Source organism: Gobius niger, assembly GCF_951799975.1.
Source record: "Gobius niger genome assembly, chromosome: 2".
NCBI lineage: Eukaryota > Metazoa > Chordata > Actinopteri > Gobiiformes > Gobiidae > Gobius > Gobius niger.
In genome coordinates, this window is record NC_136853.1 from 41,069,724 (window position 1) to 41,086,201 (window position 16,478).

Genomic DNA, 16,478 nt, shown 5'->3' on the forward strand with positions numbered 1-16,478 from the left:
ATCAAAAACTTGTGAAAAGTCACATCTGGACATTTTAGTTTGATTTCTTTTCTTTCTGGTGTTGCGTTGTGAAGCTGTAGAGCCAACTCTTCTCGCTCGCTCTCTAGAGCGTTTGATAAAGCCGTGCGGCTTCCCATGGCAAGATCGACAGTTGAGATTTTAACATTTCTCTGAGTTTTAAATGGTCAAAATTTATCAAAGGACGGCTGAGAAACATCCTGTTAAAGTCTTCAATCCGAGAACCAGACTGTTTAAATACACATGCGATAATGAGCGATCGATAACACGCGGTGTTTCAAAACGTGTCAACAATCTTGTCTTGAAACAGAAATATTTGCCTCTTCCTATAACATTAGTGTCTGTCCAGAGAGGATCGAGGAGGAGAGTGTTGGAGAGAGGAGTTAATCCGAAAGGAGAGTGTGGCATAAAAAAAAACGTTATCTCCGAATCTAGAAAATAATCAGTGATTTTGATCAAAACTGGCCTCGATTTAGCTTTGGATTTCTCAGTTTAGAGTCTCCACTTTCAAACAAACCAAAGCATGTGTCCATATCTATAACATAGAATACACTGTGATGCTACAAATATCATGAAAAAGGGTCTGGATTGTTGGCACTCAACAGCTAAATCCCCAAAACAGCACGGCCTCAATGTGTTAACTTACTGTCCTGACCAAATAAACAAACAAAATAAATGGTCACATTTATATATCGCCTTTCTACCTGCTTTAGGCACTCAAGGCGCTTCACATCAAGGATCCAGTCACACAGACACACTCTCATTCACACACCAGTGTACGCAGACACTGGAGGCAAAATGAAGTGTCTTGCCAAAGGACACAACGACAGTGTACACCTGCAGTCACCCCATGCATAGAGATAAAAATGTTTTTTCACGCTCTACAGTTGTGGAGTTTAACTAAAAATTATTATTTCAGCTGATTTCCTCGGCGGACGTTGGGAATGTTGTTTTGATTTCCTCAGTTCGAGCATTCATATGTATTTAACTGGGGGAAATGATTTCTCCAGTTTCCAGGGACCACATAAACGCAGCATTACGATTTCTGTGACGTGGCAGATGAATGTTCTGCAATGTGGCTTTAAAGAAGAACTGATCATTGCAATTTTTTACTTATTTACTAATATTTGTGAGATGTTAAATCCAATCCGCTTGTGCCTGTCAAAGTCCTGCCCCTTAAATCATATTTTCTTCATACACTTCATGCTTTAATGCCTCGCTCAGGTTAGTCGACAGATAAAGCCTTTTCTTTTTCATTCAAACTCTCTTCGAATTTCTTCTTTCCACTTTCTGTTTGCATCGAGAAACTGCCCTAAACCCCTGACTTGTCTTTCAGTCGGTTCAGCTTTTAAGGAACACACGACTGACTCCTCCAATGTGTCCCAAAGACCAACCTTGGGTGTATCAGTCCCTCAAAACCCGAAGACTCCGGAGCAAGACAACATGGCTGCCAGTCAAATGACTCCACCTGCTGACGAATACGGCAGCGGCCTCTTCTCTTCATCTGGCTTCTATGCAGACACTGAAAGCTCTACCGTATACAATAAAAACACTGAAGGCAATTTCGCAGCAGCCGTACGAGCTCCCATATATCTGACATCCCCTCCACAAGAATCAACTTCTTCTCTCAAGGGTTATTTCGACGAGAGCGCCTTCCTAAGCGTGAACCATGAAGATAAAACCAGTACGGAAAGGCAGAGAAGAAACCAGAGCCTGAATGCGCTGAAGTCACTGCTCAGTTCTAAGCAGTCGCATGATAATTCAGAGGAAATTGGGTCATCTTTGCAAGGCAGCGGGTCTGGAGGCGGCTTAAGGGAACATTTTAATGCAGTAGAGATGCTTGAAAGTAAACGTATCGGTATTTTGTGGTCAACTTTGAAGATGCTGGATAATAATGCCGGGACAGTGGGAGTAGGTGGTGCAAATACAAACGGAACCGAGGTGGTTTCTGATTATACGGAAGGATCTGGAAGTGGGGTTTCGAGTTGGCCTGAGGAGGCTCGCGGATCGGGAGATTTCAAAGACGCTACGAAGAGCGGAAATGATGAGACGCAAGTGGCAGGCAGCGATGTGAAAGCTTTTGAGGAGAAAAACTTTGCAAAGGGTGTTTTGAATGGCGGGTTAAATGGGGACATGGAGGGTCAGGGGCGTGGGGCTGGAGGTGCCGGGGGGGGTGAGGGTCCAGCACGGCCCGTCTCTGGTTTGGACCCACAGATTTCGGAGCGTTTTGTGCTCAAATTCACAAAGGCCTCAGAGGAGAGAGCGGCCACACGGACAGGTATGGAACTAATGCATGATAATGATGTGTCTGTGTTTTTGATGTGGAGGGTTTCTGTCGGTGGCTCCAGCCCATTCCAAGAACCTCCTCAAAGGCTTTCTACGGCGACATAAGCTTGATGTGGCAAATGTTTTTTACTCACGTTTACAGATGCAGATTCTTTTTGCGCACTAAACACAGAATCTCCAAACAATTGAGTAAATACCATGAAGTCATAAGAAGAACGAAATTATTTGTTTCTTTTTGTTGAATTCTCATCTTGCACAATACATAATACACAATACATATGTCCCTTTAACCTCTTAATGAAAGAGTACGTTTTCTCCAGTTTGACTTTAACCAAATCTAAAAGCTTCTTGAAAAAAGTGCAGAACAGAAAAGCAACAAAAATGTAATGAGAAAGTGACGAAAAATGTGATGAAAAAAGGACAAAAAATTATGAAAAAATTACAAAAATGTGAAAAAAAAATGAAAACATGTGATGAAAAAATATGATGAAAAAATGTGATGAAAAATGACAAAATATTCTGAAAAAAAAAAAGACAAAATGTGATGAAAAATGGTCAAAATTGTGATTTAAAAAAAATGACAAAAATGTGATTTAAAAATGATGGAAAAAATGTGATGAAAAATTATGAAAAATTACACAAAAAATTGAAAAAAATTACCAAAAAATGTATGAAAAAAAAGATTTTAAAAAAGATTTAAAAATTACAAAAGAATTGATGAAAATATGACAAAAACTGTGGTGAAAAAGAACGAAAAATTATGAAAAAATGAAGAAAAAAAGATTTTAAAAAATGACAAAAAAAATATGATGAAAAAAAAGATGGAAAAATAAAAAAATGTGATGGAAAAAATCACGAAAAACGTGCTGAAAAATATGACAAAGACAAAAATGTCTAAAAAGTGACGACAGTGCAGCAACAACGCGATGAAAAAGATCCTTCTAGATGAGTTTTGTAGGTCTTAGTTTTCAAATGAGGCGTTAAATTTTAGATTTTGGTAGAACTGAACTGGAGAAAATGCACTCGGTTAAGGCAGGGGTCAAGAGGCTAAACATGCAGCTTTGCCGTTTTTATTTCTTAAAAGTAGCTCTTGGTGGGAAAAGGTTGGAGACCCCTGCAAAACAAGCTAAGTCGCTCAGTTTGCAGAGTCTGTCAAGTAATGTGTATTTCTATTTTCTCACACCCGTCTCTCTCCTCCAGAGGGCAGTAACAGCAGTCACGAGTCCCGGGTGGGTCTGGTCGGAGTGGGGTCAGAGAAGAGGACTGTGGTGCCTTTAGCCGTGGTCTCCACTCTCACCGTCCTGTGTCTGCTGGTGCTGCTGGGGATCCTCATCTACTGGAGGTATTTACTCTCACAGACATGATCAAACAAGTGTCACAACAAAGCGCTGTGATCAAAGCTAAAGGCGCTACAACCAAATAATAGTAGTACTTTTTTTGACAGGTATTGCAAAGGCTTACCTAATCTAATCAAATATACCTGCTCTTCTCACTCACCTCCCGATGTCTCTCCTCTTCAGAAACTGTTTCCAGACCGCAGACTTCTATCCCGACGACAGTGCTTCTCCTAAGGTGGTGTCAGTTCCCTCCACTCCTCTGCTGCTGGCCACAGGTATCACAAAACCACCATGTCTCTCAATTATCATTACCTATATCTTGGCGTGTTTGACTTCCAAAAACAAAAACTCAAAAATGTGCAAACGTTCCATTTTAGTCTTGATTTTTTTTCATTTAATTCTCCTTAGCCTTGTTTTTATCCTGAATCTGTAGTTTGTGTGACGTTATTATGGATTGCTTATGATTTCAGGATAAACTTTCAAGACAGTTATCGAATTTGTTTTTGTTTTTTTTACAATGTGACTTAATTTACTTCCACTTTGTCATTGTTGCAGACGGACATGAGCCTCTGACAGTGAAGCAGTTTGTGAAACACGTCCTGGAGCTTCACGCCACAAATAGTTTCTCCAAAGAGTTTGAGGTGAGAAGTAAATTAAGACACTTTGCATTGATTGATAATTGTTGTTCACTCCACCTAAGAACATATTTGGCTCTCTGAATTAACCATAGCCAAAAACAAAACCATTGTGAGGCTAAACCAGATAGTTCTAAATAAAGTCCAGCTCAAAGGATAAACACGTGGCTGAATGAAGCCAAAACCAAACCTTCCCCATCACGAATATGACTTCATGTACTTGCTTTACTACATTGTACTACAGCGTTTTCAAAGTTTATTATTATGGAACAACAACAAGGTGCATTTGCTGCTATATGGATTCTTCTTCTATAGATACAGACGGCATCTCGTCATAGAAGGGGGCGTGGCTTCGCCGAGGGGGAAAATAGAATCTTTAGAGAAACACAATTTTTCACTCTTTTCTGACATTTTCTGGTGGAATATGAACTTATTTATCACACATGAATAAAGTCAAGTGTAAATCGGGCCCATGTGGATATTTTCTCACAGCAGATTGTTCAGTAGAAGTGAAAAAACGGTAGTTGTAGCTAGTGCTTGCTCACCGTTAGCATTAGCCCAATGCGAACATGAAGCATCAAGTTAGCATTCTCCGTTATTTTTGTATTTATGGGCTGTTGAACCACTTTGCTCCTCTCCATGTCTTTGTATCTTTATTTAGTCGAAAACTATATTCATAATTCAGTGTTTGTTAAAGAAGTTTTTGAATAATTAGGGTAGAAAGTTTAGATATTTCTCCAAATAATTTCCCCCTTAAGTGTTTTCAAACATGAACAAATATGGGCGATTCCAGAGATTTATTTTATACCTGTAGAAATGTCAATACCCTGTTAAATTTGTGGTGGAAAAGCCTAATTACATTCCTGGAATAGTGTTTCTCTCGATAACCCTGACACTGTCAAAACTCACTTGCTACACTAAGCATAGTTTAGAGGAACTGCATTGTCTCTGTAGGATAGTCTGATCATACGTCCGTGTATCCAGTCTGTCTGTTCTTGTGATGCTCTTGTTTCTCCTAAAGCACTGACCTGTGTTTGTGTGTCACATGCCTTCCCTCTCCCCCGCCACCTCCACCTCATCGTCTGCATCTCACTCCCTCATTAGATTCTCACTGAGTTCTCCGAGGTAAGACCCACCTGCCCATTTTTATTATGTTTTAAGTATATTTATTACTGTCTTATCTGTAAATTAACAATGTGTCACTCGCCTTGTTGTGTACTTCAATTACTTTTTTTTGTCCATACACAACATCATGTTGTTTGTTTATTTTTACTCTAATGACTAATCTAACCTTTGACAAGAAAAATAAAAACCCATGAACCTGAGTTTCACAGCCAACTGCTCCACCAAACAGTGCATAAAATACTGCATTAACTGCCTAAAGTTGGCAACTGGTTAAAGGTAAGTTATTTTAGAGACTAAAGAGCAAGGGTCCGAGCGTAGAGCCCTGTGGTGTCCCCTTAAAATATTCCAGAATAAAGATTTATGCAAAATGTCCACAGTTTAGAGATGTTAGAGATAAAAGCAGGCTGTTCTTAGTAAAAGTATGCTGACCCGGACTTCACATTGTCAACGAAGCAGCTGTTTGCTATTTTGATTGGATTACTGGAGCGAAACCAAAGTGCTGTGGGTGATAAATAAACCATTATCTATTTATTTTATTTGAACAGGGACAGTGTACATATACCTCGAAAAGGCGAGATGCATTGAACCGCTACCGCAGTGCGTTCATCCCCACAGCTGTCAGACTTTATAACAAGACTGTGAAGAACATGTGCAATAACTCCTGTATTTAAATCACTCACCTGAGTCACTTTCTCAACCACTGCACTATGATGTAAACCTGCACTGCTATGACATTCTTGTTTAAAGTCTGTTTTAAGCTGTACTAAGAAACGTGTTTACCTTAATAAATCCTTTTCGTAGTCCCTGTGGGGGCAATACAAGTGTTAATGGGATGATTGGAGGGTCTTTCACCTCCCCCTGGTGTCTCTGGCCAGAAAACCATTTTTGCAATTTGACTGCCATCGGACCGGAGCCACCAATACACACTAATGGAATCACAAAGAAGAAGCTAACAGGCTAGCGGGCAAAGCTAGCTGCGGGCTAACGTCACTTTAAACAGTATTTACAGCTTAGTGTCAGTGAAAAAAATAATTCCATTGTATAATTGGATGTACAATATCCCTCTCTCCCTTTGTCTTTCCTGTCAGTGTAGTATTTATTCTCCAAGACAATTAATAAGTTAAAAATCGCAACTTGCTACGACACCTGCAATTGCGCTTATGGCCTCTAGGGGCAAGAGTTACTTTGTAATGCTTTAATTTTTTACTGTCTATACTTTTGTCCCCACAAAGTCATAAGATACATTTTAGGTCACCGTGGCGCAGCGGTTAGTGCTTGTGCCTCACAGCTCGAAGGTCCCGGGTTCGATTCCCAGCTGGACGGGGCCTTTCTGTGTGGAGTTTGCATGTTCTCCCCGTGTCTGCATAGGTTAGTGGTAGGTTATAAAAACATGTGCAATAGGTGAATCCTCCAGCCAGGTGTTTCTGACCACCAGCCTGGCCCCACATCATGGAGACGGGTCCCCGAGCGCCGGCCCATGCCGGCAGCTCCCTGCTCCTACAGGTCGCCCCATGCGACACTGAGGATGGGTCAAATGCAGAGAACTAATTTCTCTACAGAGATTAATACAGTATCAGATAAATAAGATGTACATGTACATAATATACCACTATTTTACTATTTAATTTTTTCTTGTTTATTTTATCACATTCTCTGCCTATTTGCACACCCTGAGTGTTTCTAAGAGCTGTTTGTGACAAGTTAATTTCTCCATTGTGAAATGGCACCCTTTCAAGACCCTGATGCCAAGAAATGTACACTCCAAGAAAGAGCCTTAAAATAACCATACATTCATAACCATACATTCTTTGTGTGGCCCGCGGCCACACAAGGGTTAAAATGCACAAACATTCATTCATTCCTAAGCATTAATCTGCACACTCTTGCATACACACCAATTACACTACATTATGGGAACAGGTTTGTTTTAAAAGAAGACATGTTTTGGCCTGGTGTGGAAAAAGTGTTAAAATTTCCGCATGTGGTCAGCTCTGTTGGCAACATATTCCGAATGCTCTGGAGTCCCAAACCGAGCAGAGTCGCAGTGGCTCAGGAATGAAACTTGAGCGACACAATTTCATTGTACAATTGTATAATGAGAATAAAAGCGCTTTACCTTTAAAAGTGCAGTGGCATTTCCACTATTATAACTTGAAATATATTTTCACACGCTTGTTGTTTGGTTTGCTTGTTTGGAGCGGCTTTGGGGAGAGAAAAGCTTTATTTTTATAAGTTGTTCGTGTGTTGTGTGATTTCAGGAGGTGCAGACGTGCACTGTGGACATGGGCATCACCTCAGAAAGCTCCAATCATCCAGACAACAAGAGCAAGAACCGCTACATCAACATCCTCGCCTGTAACACTGTCTTCTTTATAATCATTCATCATCGTAGAGTTCATATACTTGTTCTGAATCATATTAAATACAAAGCCTTCTTCCTTCAGACGACCACAGCCGAGTGAAGCTCTGCAACAGCCTGGACGGCGACTGCTCTGGAGACTACATCAATGCAAACTTTATTGACGTGAGTGGCCTACAGAGTCATTTAGTCTGTGCAAACTTTCAGTCATCCAGGTGTGCTCCATAGTAGCAAATGTCAAAAAATGAGATCATTATTTATATTCAGCCTTTCACACATTTCCTCTGTTAAAGGCCCTTATTCATTCATTGTTATGAGTTATAAACAATGAAAGAGTTAACGTATATTTCGTTCAAACTCATTTCAAACATCTCAATTCTTCAAAGGTTTCAGGGTGTAACACTGTCACGGTGATGCAAACAACAACATCTGGCCGCCTGAACAAGATCAAACACCTGCTTTAAAGGGACTATACAGTTTAAACATGTTAAAATTAAGTATTTTCCTCCCATTACATGTTCCAGCTGTTCTAATGTGTAGAATGAGCTCAGACCTGTTCACCACAACTGCCTCTAAAATCTTGCACTGTCACTCAAAAAGTTGTTAATTCGGGTCCGAAGTGCCGTCATGCACGAGCTTAATATAGAAGGTGCAGTTACACGTATGACCTGAGGTGGCAGTAGTGAGTATAAAATGGCAAACTTGCATCTAACCCCTTTAAAAGAATAAAAAAGCAGATAAAACAAAACACATACAGGGCTGTTACTAATAATCTTGTCTAAAATATCTAAATTGTTTGATGACAGGTTCACAAATAGGAAAACAATGAACACAATTACCTTGATTTAAGTTCCAAACGGTGATGTTCCCCCTCGTGTTGTGGGGGAGGTTTTCCCCTTTTATACCTTGGCTAATGATTTCATTATTCCTATGTTTTCCAGGGCTATGAAAGGAGCAGGGCGTACATCGCAGCCCAGGGCCCGCTCCGAGCGAGTCGGGAGGATTTCTGGAGAATGATCTGGCAACAAAACGTGGGCGTTATTGTTATGATCACCAACCTCAAGGAGAAAGGAAGGGTATGTCTCTATTAGAGAAAATTAAACTGGATATATTTGGTAGCAGTCTGATGATAAAATCGTTGAAAAATGATTCACAATGATATCTTTAGTTTGAATTATATAAAAAGAAAACTATTCAGACCCTACAGCTGCATGCTCCATAATATTTCTCTCCTGTGTGTTGTTTTTGAACATTCATAAATGTTTATGGTAAATTCCATCGTATGACCATTATACAGAAGAGTACACCCTCTAAGCCTGTATGTTTTTTTGTTTTTTGTTTTTTAGAATAATGGCAACAATTTCAACATTTTCATCCTAAGTATCAACATAATTAAAAAAAACTAAAAGTAATGAACATATTAAACATACTGTATGCATGTCTACACCAAGCACCGCCATGTTTTGTATTCTGAGCCAGTGTTAATTTCGTCGACTAAAATATTTAGTCTTAATTTTAGTCAAAGTGTTATTTTTGACGACTAAAATTGGACTAAAACTAAATTAAAAGTTTCTCATGAGACTAAAACCATGACTATGACTATGTCTAGATATTTTAGTCGATTAAAATAAGACTAAATAAAAAGTCTGAAAGAGCCTCAGATCATGTAAATTCACTGCTAAAGGATCAGCTCTGAGCTTTGTTCATGTGGAGCAGCTCCATGAAGAAGAAGAACAAGATTAAATATGATTATAATTAATATTTTAAAGGCAAAGTCGACTAAATTAGTCTTAAATTTAGTCGATTAAATTGACATGCAATTTTAGTCGACTAAAACTAGACTAAAATTGTAACTATTTTTTCGACTAAAATTAAATTACATTTTAGTCAAAAGACTAAGACTAAAACTAAATTAAAATATGTTGTCAAAATCAACACTGCTCTGAGCACCACCAGATAAAAAAAGGACTAAAACCAAGTCTAAACTAAAATATGACTGAACTATGAATAAAGCAGTTCCACACAAGCACTAACCCTAAGGACAAATCTCTAACTTCATCAAAGGCCTCAGCGAGGGCCGTGCGACTGTTTGAGAATCGCTGCTCTGCATTATTATTAACTCTTCACGTTCATGTCCAGACCAAATGTGACCAGTACTGGCCGGACGGCTCAGAGGAGGATTATGGGCCGTACCAGGTTTCCCTGAAAAGCACCAAGACTCTGGCTTACTACACCCTGAGGACGCTGACTGTGAGAGACACTTCAAAGGTACAACACGTCACTGTCCAGTGACAGAGTCGATAAGACGGTCTTGGGTTGAGGGTTCGTTGGAGAGTTGGCCATAAGCGTCTGAAAATTTAGGAAAAAACTGAGAAAAAGATCATTCATTTTTTGTCCAGGGCACTGACCTCGTCCTCAGCTGGAACCAGACTGGGGCTGTTTTTAAATGGCACAAATAAATGTTTAGACATCGCTTTGAGGCTTTTCCTATAGATCAGACAAATATACGACAACATGTAGCCAGGTTTCTATCATTAAATATGTGAGAATATGGAAATTAGATTTTTTTTATAGTGCCAAAAAATTACCAAAATTTGCTATTTTTGTGAATAGCCGCAGGTTTAATATTCTGGATATTTTATTGAGTCTCCGAACAAACCAGTTATTGCTGGAAAAATATATAAAACTAATTCCAGGTGTTTTTGGGGTCTAAAGGCTGGGAATTATATAAAAACAAACACGTGCATTCTAAAAATGCATTTTAAGAAAATGCTTTTTAAAGTGTGAAGTTTTAAGCTTTGGAGTAAAGTTTGTTTTGTGGAATAATGAATCTCCTCATGTCGGGTGATTCCTTTGTTTCCAGGTGAAAGTTGCTGTATTAAAAAACAAAAAACTTTAAAAGTGGAAACATTTTGTTTTGCCTTCAGTGTCTAAATTAAATCAGCATATTTGAAAGTCAAGCACCACAACTAAATACATGTGGAACTTGGAAAATTCATTAAAAAGTGCATTCATTTCTTTTATTGCACTTAAACTGTGAAACTAATATGCGATACAGACTCAGTACATGCAAAGTGTTATATGTATAGCCTTTATTTGTTATAATTTTGATGATTATGGCTCAGCTTGTAAAAACCCCAAATTAAAATTAGAATTTTGAAAATGGACTGTAAGCCATAATCATCAAAATTATAACAAATAAAGGCTTGACATGTGTCACTTTGCATGTAATCATATATTATATTATATCATATATTATAAATAAACAAACTTTTGAACGATATTCTAATTTTCCAAGTTTCACCTAATACATTATTTGTTCCAGTAAAAATATGCTTCTGCATGCTTATGCAGTTCTGGTTCTTCTGGTTGTGCTCATATATAAATCGACTCATGAATCCAGCTTCTGTCTAACTGTTTAACTGTTTTAACCGTCTGGCTCTCAGTCGTCCCAGAGGAGCGAGGACCACACGGTGCTGCATTATCACTACACTCAGTGGCCCGACATGGGGGTCCCAGAGTACACCCTCCCAGTGCTGTCCTTCATCAGGACGTCCTCTCAGGCTCGCACTCAGGACATGGGGCCTGTGCTCGTTCACTGCAGGTAAACCTTTTTCCTTCAAACACAGAGGCTTCAGACTCCTTTCATTCCTGTCTGAACGTATTGTCTTTGCAGTGCTGGCGTGGGCCGGACGGGGACGTACATTGTGATCGACAGCATGCTGCAGCAGATCCAGGACCAGGGCACGGTCAACATCCTGGGATTCCTGAAACACGTGCGCACTCAGAGGAACTTCCTGGTTCAGACCGAGGTACAAAACAAACCTTCATTCAGACTCTTGTGCCATTTGTTTTCCATGGATTTTGTTTATCCATCTGCACTTAACTTTACAGCACAGTCATAACACGGTAACAGAATGGAAATATCTCGGTAACTATTGAGACCAAGGGATTACATTTTGTAGCAAAGTTTCTATGTTCACTCACAAGGACCACGACCTCAAATCAAAGTGATACAACTTTATCGTACAAGCAAGATGACGTGGGCTAATAATGTTATGTTGTCGTTTTGGGGCTTTCATCTCCACTGACCTAAAAGATAGAAGGAATGAAAAGTGGTGAAATAAAGGTGGGAGGGGCATTAAGGAGAGACTGAGGAGAGGGATGATGAGAACGCTTTGAAATTTCTCACATTTCTGCCTAATATGGTCATAAAATGTGGTCTGATCTTCATCAAAATCATAAGAATTAGTAAACAGTGTCTGCTTTAAACTATTACCACCCAAACATTTACATGTTATCATGTTTTATTGGCCACTACATGTAAACATTCACAGGACAGGGAGGAAAAACTAAGTGAACCCTGGAATCTCACTGAACGGGAACAGTTTTATTAAGAGGAATGATGAAGATCAGACCACACTTTATGACCAAATTAGTTCACATACATTTTCCTCACACTGTGTATAGCAGGGCTGTCGACGTCGTTTGGGTCATGGGCCGAAATTCAGCCCCCACGATGGGTCGCGAGCCGCATATATTGACGCATATATTGAAAAGGACTGTGGCCTCATAAATAACGGCTTAAACGTATTGTGCTTCATCAGACTGTGTCACATGTTTCTCAAAGTGCTACATGAAGTCATTATTCATTCACTCCACACTCGATGGCAGTAAGTTACTGTTGTAGCCACAGTCGCCCTGGGGCAGACTGACCATTTACCACCTGGCTACAACATGCTGTTTATATCTCTTATATCAGTGTCCTCTGCTGGACACATGTGTAATTCTTTCCTTTTGTTAACTTAAGCTGCCCCCTAGTGCAGTGGTTCTCAACCTTTTGGAGCCGCGACCCCCATTATAACAGGTAAAGGGGTTCGTGACCCCCCGCTCTGGTTACACTGTGAGAAATAGGAACATTAGCCTATATAATTCTTACAAAACAAAGTAAAAAAAAAACAAATGGCTGAAATAAAATTCATCAATCTACGAATAAATAATGTACTAACTCTGGTAAAAGAGCAAACACGTGCTACAGTAAAACATTAGATCATATGCTAATGAAAATATGTATATTTGATCTAAATGATCTGGCAACTCCCCAAATTTGTCTAGCGACCCCCTTAAGGGTCCCGGGTCTCCGCACAGGAATGGGCCAGAGACTTACTTTTTTGACATGCTCAGGAATTCATGCTCCTCATGCTTCCACATTAAGTCATCTTGACCTTGACACATGTGGAGTGTAGGATGGAGACCGGAAAGGGCGTAGGTGAGGTTTGGTTCTGCTCCCCAACTCCAGATAACACACTTATCTACAAGAAAATACTAACAATGTACCTGTCTTTAAACTTAGGTTAGGCCATGGTGTAGGGCTGGTGTAGGCAACCTCAGACCCAGGAGCCAAATATGACCCTCATCCTTAAAGCTTCTGATATTTTACTGATATATACTGACAGTCTGACACCCAATAGTGACTTACACACTTGTTATGCAAAAATACTGAAATGTTTATGACACCACTTACATAGGTCTATACAATTCTCCATTGTTGGACTTGAAAATAAAACACCCAGTAAACCTCTCTCATGATGATAAACATGATAAAGATGTCACTGGCTCGCGTGCCCTTCAATGTTTAGGCAAGAGATTTTCACTGTGGTTTTTTCAAGAATATTGTACCTAAGCTACGTTGTAGATGGGTATTGTGAGATGAGGTATACGTAAATAGATTTTAACTGTGACTACTACCATATTATTACTGTACTGTAATAGTAGAGTAAAATTAAAGTGCTACCGGAACTTGCAAACCTCACACAGACGTTTGGTTTAGTCCCCCTAACCAAGCACTATACCAATTACACCTTACTGTATCTAAATATTCTATACACTTATGACCTTCTTCAATGCATAATGTTGCCAAGTCTCTGCTATGCTTCTCCTTTGGTGCAGGAGCAGTACGTGTTCACCCATGACGCTCTTGTGGAGGCCATTTTGAGTCGGGAGACGTCGGTGGCCTGTGGCGTCCTGCACAGTTACGTGTCCGAGCTGCTGACTCCGGGGCTCACTGGACGCACGCGCATGGACAAACAGTTCAAGGTGGTGCTAACGTTCACGAACACATCAACGTGCTGCACAAAGAATGATGGACACTTGTTTTTAGTAGTGTTGACTTGTTTCGGTGGATTTAGCTTTTTGTTTTGTTTTTGCTTTGTCACATTTTCAGCAACTAATTATGTTCTTACTTGCTCTGTAGCTGATCAGCCAACGTCAGGCCAAGCACGCGGACTACAGCACAGCTCTGAAAGACGGCAACGCAGAGAGGAACCGGGCCAAAGCGCTCATGCCCGGTGAGAGCTGCACAGCCTGTATTTCAATAGGTTCCACTAAAGATGCAGTAATGCAGCTTTTTTGCTGCCAATACCGATACTGGGGGTTTGAGTATCTGCCGACAGCCGATATTAACCGATGCTAAGAGTGAAAAAAGTGAATGGTCCTTTTTTCTCCAGTGTCAGTCCAGTGTATTTTCTTGCAAACAACATACATTGTTACATAGGCAATTATATCAATGAATAAACTAATGGAAAACTGTTACACAAGGATCACTGGACTTTCCTACACTAAATATTTTACACTTGTAAGTTGCATTAATATAAACAACTCACATAAAATGATCTTTACTAGGTGATCCATTCATAATGTCTTCCCAGCTAGTTGACATTAGCATTAGCATTAGCATTAGCATGCTGTCACTAGCAATACGTTTGTGAAGTGATGATGTCATCGCTCTACTTCCAGGTTCAACAAAACGTTTGCCCAATTCACTATGTGACAAAGTGGATTTGTCCCATTATTTATTTTGGTCATTTTGCTTTGTTTGTTTCATTTGCAGTATCCATTAGCTAACCATAACCATCAGATTGATTTTGTTTATTCATTTACTCAGTATACACATTTACCTGTACCACCTGGTGGGAACGAAGGGGAGGCGTGGTCTGTGTCGGCCATTTTAAAATCTGAGGCTGAACCATGTGGCAGGGGGAAACTGGTTTAAACTTTGCTTTGTGTTTCCTTTTGTGTATGATTTTTGATTTGTATCTGTGTTGATTTGAACACTTATCATTTTGTCACTAAACTTATTCATTTTATGTAAAATGATCACTTGCCAAATAAACTTATTGTTGGAACTCAATGAACTAATGGTACTAACCGGTGGGAGGTCCTTTCCCATTAGGGGAGGTATAAAAGCTGACGGTTCTAGTCACTTTTGTATGTGACATGTGGGTCACTGAGAAGTTTGAGAAATAACTGTCTGGTAAGAGCTATAGCTGTTGAGTCTGCCTGCCCATTTTGACCCCTCGTGGCCAGCTTCCTCACACACTATGATGGGATTTAGCTGATTTTAACTACAAGGCTCTTTCTAAACATCTGATCACACAAATATTACATTTGCTCTGGATTTTCTTTTGTAATGCTTTTCTGACATTAATTATCAAATGATTTATCCCACACACAATGAAGGCTTATATTATTCTAATTAGGTGTAAAACAGTTTTGGGGCTTTTATCTGTTATTTCAGCAGGAGATTCAGATAAACTTGTGTTGTTGCTGTGTTTGTTTGTGGACCCGGAAGTATTTATAATTGTGTGATTATGCTATGCTAACAAACGTATAGCATACTGTTGCTATTTTTTTTTGCACAGTGATTTATCCTCGGCAAATACGTTTGCCGAGGATAAATCTATTGAATTCTCCAGGTTCTAAGCTTCAGAATGACTTACAGTATGTTCATATTCACTTAGATTTAGTTGGTGGAAGTTTTTACAACTTTGAGAGACAAAACAGGCATCGGTTCAGATATTTGCAGCCAATATTTTTTCCAGTATCGGCTCCGATATCCGATGCCGGTATCAAAGCAGAAGTGGCTCTCTATTGTAGTATAGCGTAAAAGTAACTCAAAAAAGGTTGGAGAGCCCTGACCTACAGCAGGACGACATATGTAGCTCAACAGTACGGCCCACATCAAAACAAAACCTCATCTGTTTTTCCTGGCAGATGTAAATATTTGTTGAAAAAATATATAAAAATCAATGGCTAATTCTATTTCAACAAAAAAATCAACGGAGCGATTGTGAAAATATTTTTGAGTGGTAAGAGTTTGTTTTTTCTTTTCAGTGGAAAGATCCAGAGTTTGTCTCACGGCCTCAGACACAAACTCCACGGGCTTCATCAACGCGTCATACGTCATGGTACGACAAGAGTTTACCAGAAACCTATTCAGTATTGCACGAGCACATGTCATTTACTTGTGTGACTTGTGCGTGTTTTCTCAGGGCCATCACCACTGCAGAGAGTTCATTGTGACTCAGACCCCGCTCAGCCACACGGTGGAGGATTTCTGGAGGATGGTTTTAGAAAACAAGATTCACACTGTGGTGTCCCTCTCAGACACTCACTCTCAGGTCTGTCCTTCTGTCATTCCCCGACACAACATGCACAATAGTCTAGACTCACTGCTGTCACTCCCAGCTCTTTACCTATAGAAACAATTATAGTCATGATTTTAATTTCATTACTACTCATGTAACACAAGTGTTAATGGGATTATTGGAGGGTCTTTCATCTCCCCCTGGTGTCTCTGGCCAGAAAATGGTTGCAACTTGTCTGCCACCGGACCGGAGCCACCAATACACACTAATGGAATCACGAAGAAGAAGCTAA

At 39.8% G+C, this 16,478-nt stretch overlaps 1 protein-coding gene and 1 long non-coding RNA gene across 3 annotated transcripts in view; one reads left to right on the forward strand and one right to left on the reverse strand.

The window, feature by feature from the left end:
* The window catches only part of LOC306960204, a 50,136-nt gene extending 43,678 nt beyond the window's left edge, over nt 1–6,458 (reverse strand). Inside the window, exon 1 of the long non-coding RNA XR_013792663.1 lies at nt 6,282–6,458. This is a non-coding gene — a long non-coding RNA (uncharacterized lncRNA). The remainder of the gene's footprint in view (nt 1–6,281) is intronic.
* ptprz1b (protein tyrosine phosphatase receptor type Z1b) overlaps nt 1–16,478 on the forward strand; it is a 112,131-nt gene that overhangs the window by 90,662 nt on the left and 4,991 nt on the right. The window contains exons 15-28 of one of the 2 annotated variants that reach the window (XM_079552374.1): nt 3,505–3,646; nt 3,825–3,916; nt 4,197–4,282; nt 5,381–5,401; nt 7,660–7,756; nt 7,846–7,925; nt 8,702–8,836; nt 9,900–10,028; nt 11,207–11,364; nt 11,437–11,572; nt 13,710–13,856; nt 14,014–14,107; nt 15,933–16,006; nt 16,091–16,219. In XM_079552374.1, coding sequence (XP_079408500.1) covers nt 3,505–3,646; nt 3,825–3,916; nt 4,197–4,282; nt 5,381–5,401; nt 7,660–7,756; nt 7,846–7,925; nt 8,702–8,836; nt 9,900–10,028; nt 11,207–11,364; nt 11,437–11,572; nt 13,710–13,856; nt 14,014–14,107; nt 15,933–16,006; nt 16,091–16,219 — 1,520 coding nt within the window. The remainder of the gene's footprint in view (nt 1–3,504; nt 3,647–3,824; nt 3,917–4,196; nt 4,283–5,380; nt 5,402–7,659; nt 7,757–7,845; nt 7,926–8,701; nt 8,837–9,899; nt 10,029–11,206; nt 11,365–11,436; nt 11,573–13,709; nt 13,857–14,013; nt 14,108–15,932; nt 16,007–16,090; nt 16,220–16,478) is intronic. The other variant, XM_079552375.1, reaches the window with a different exon arrangement.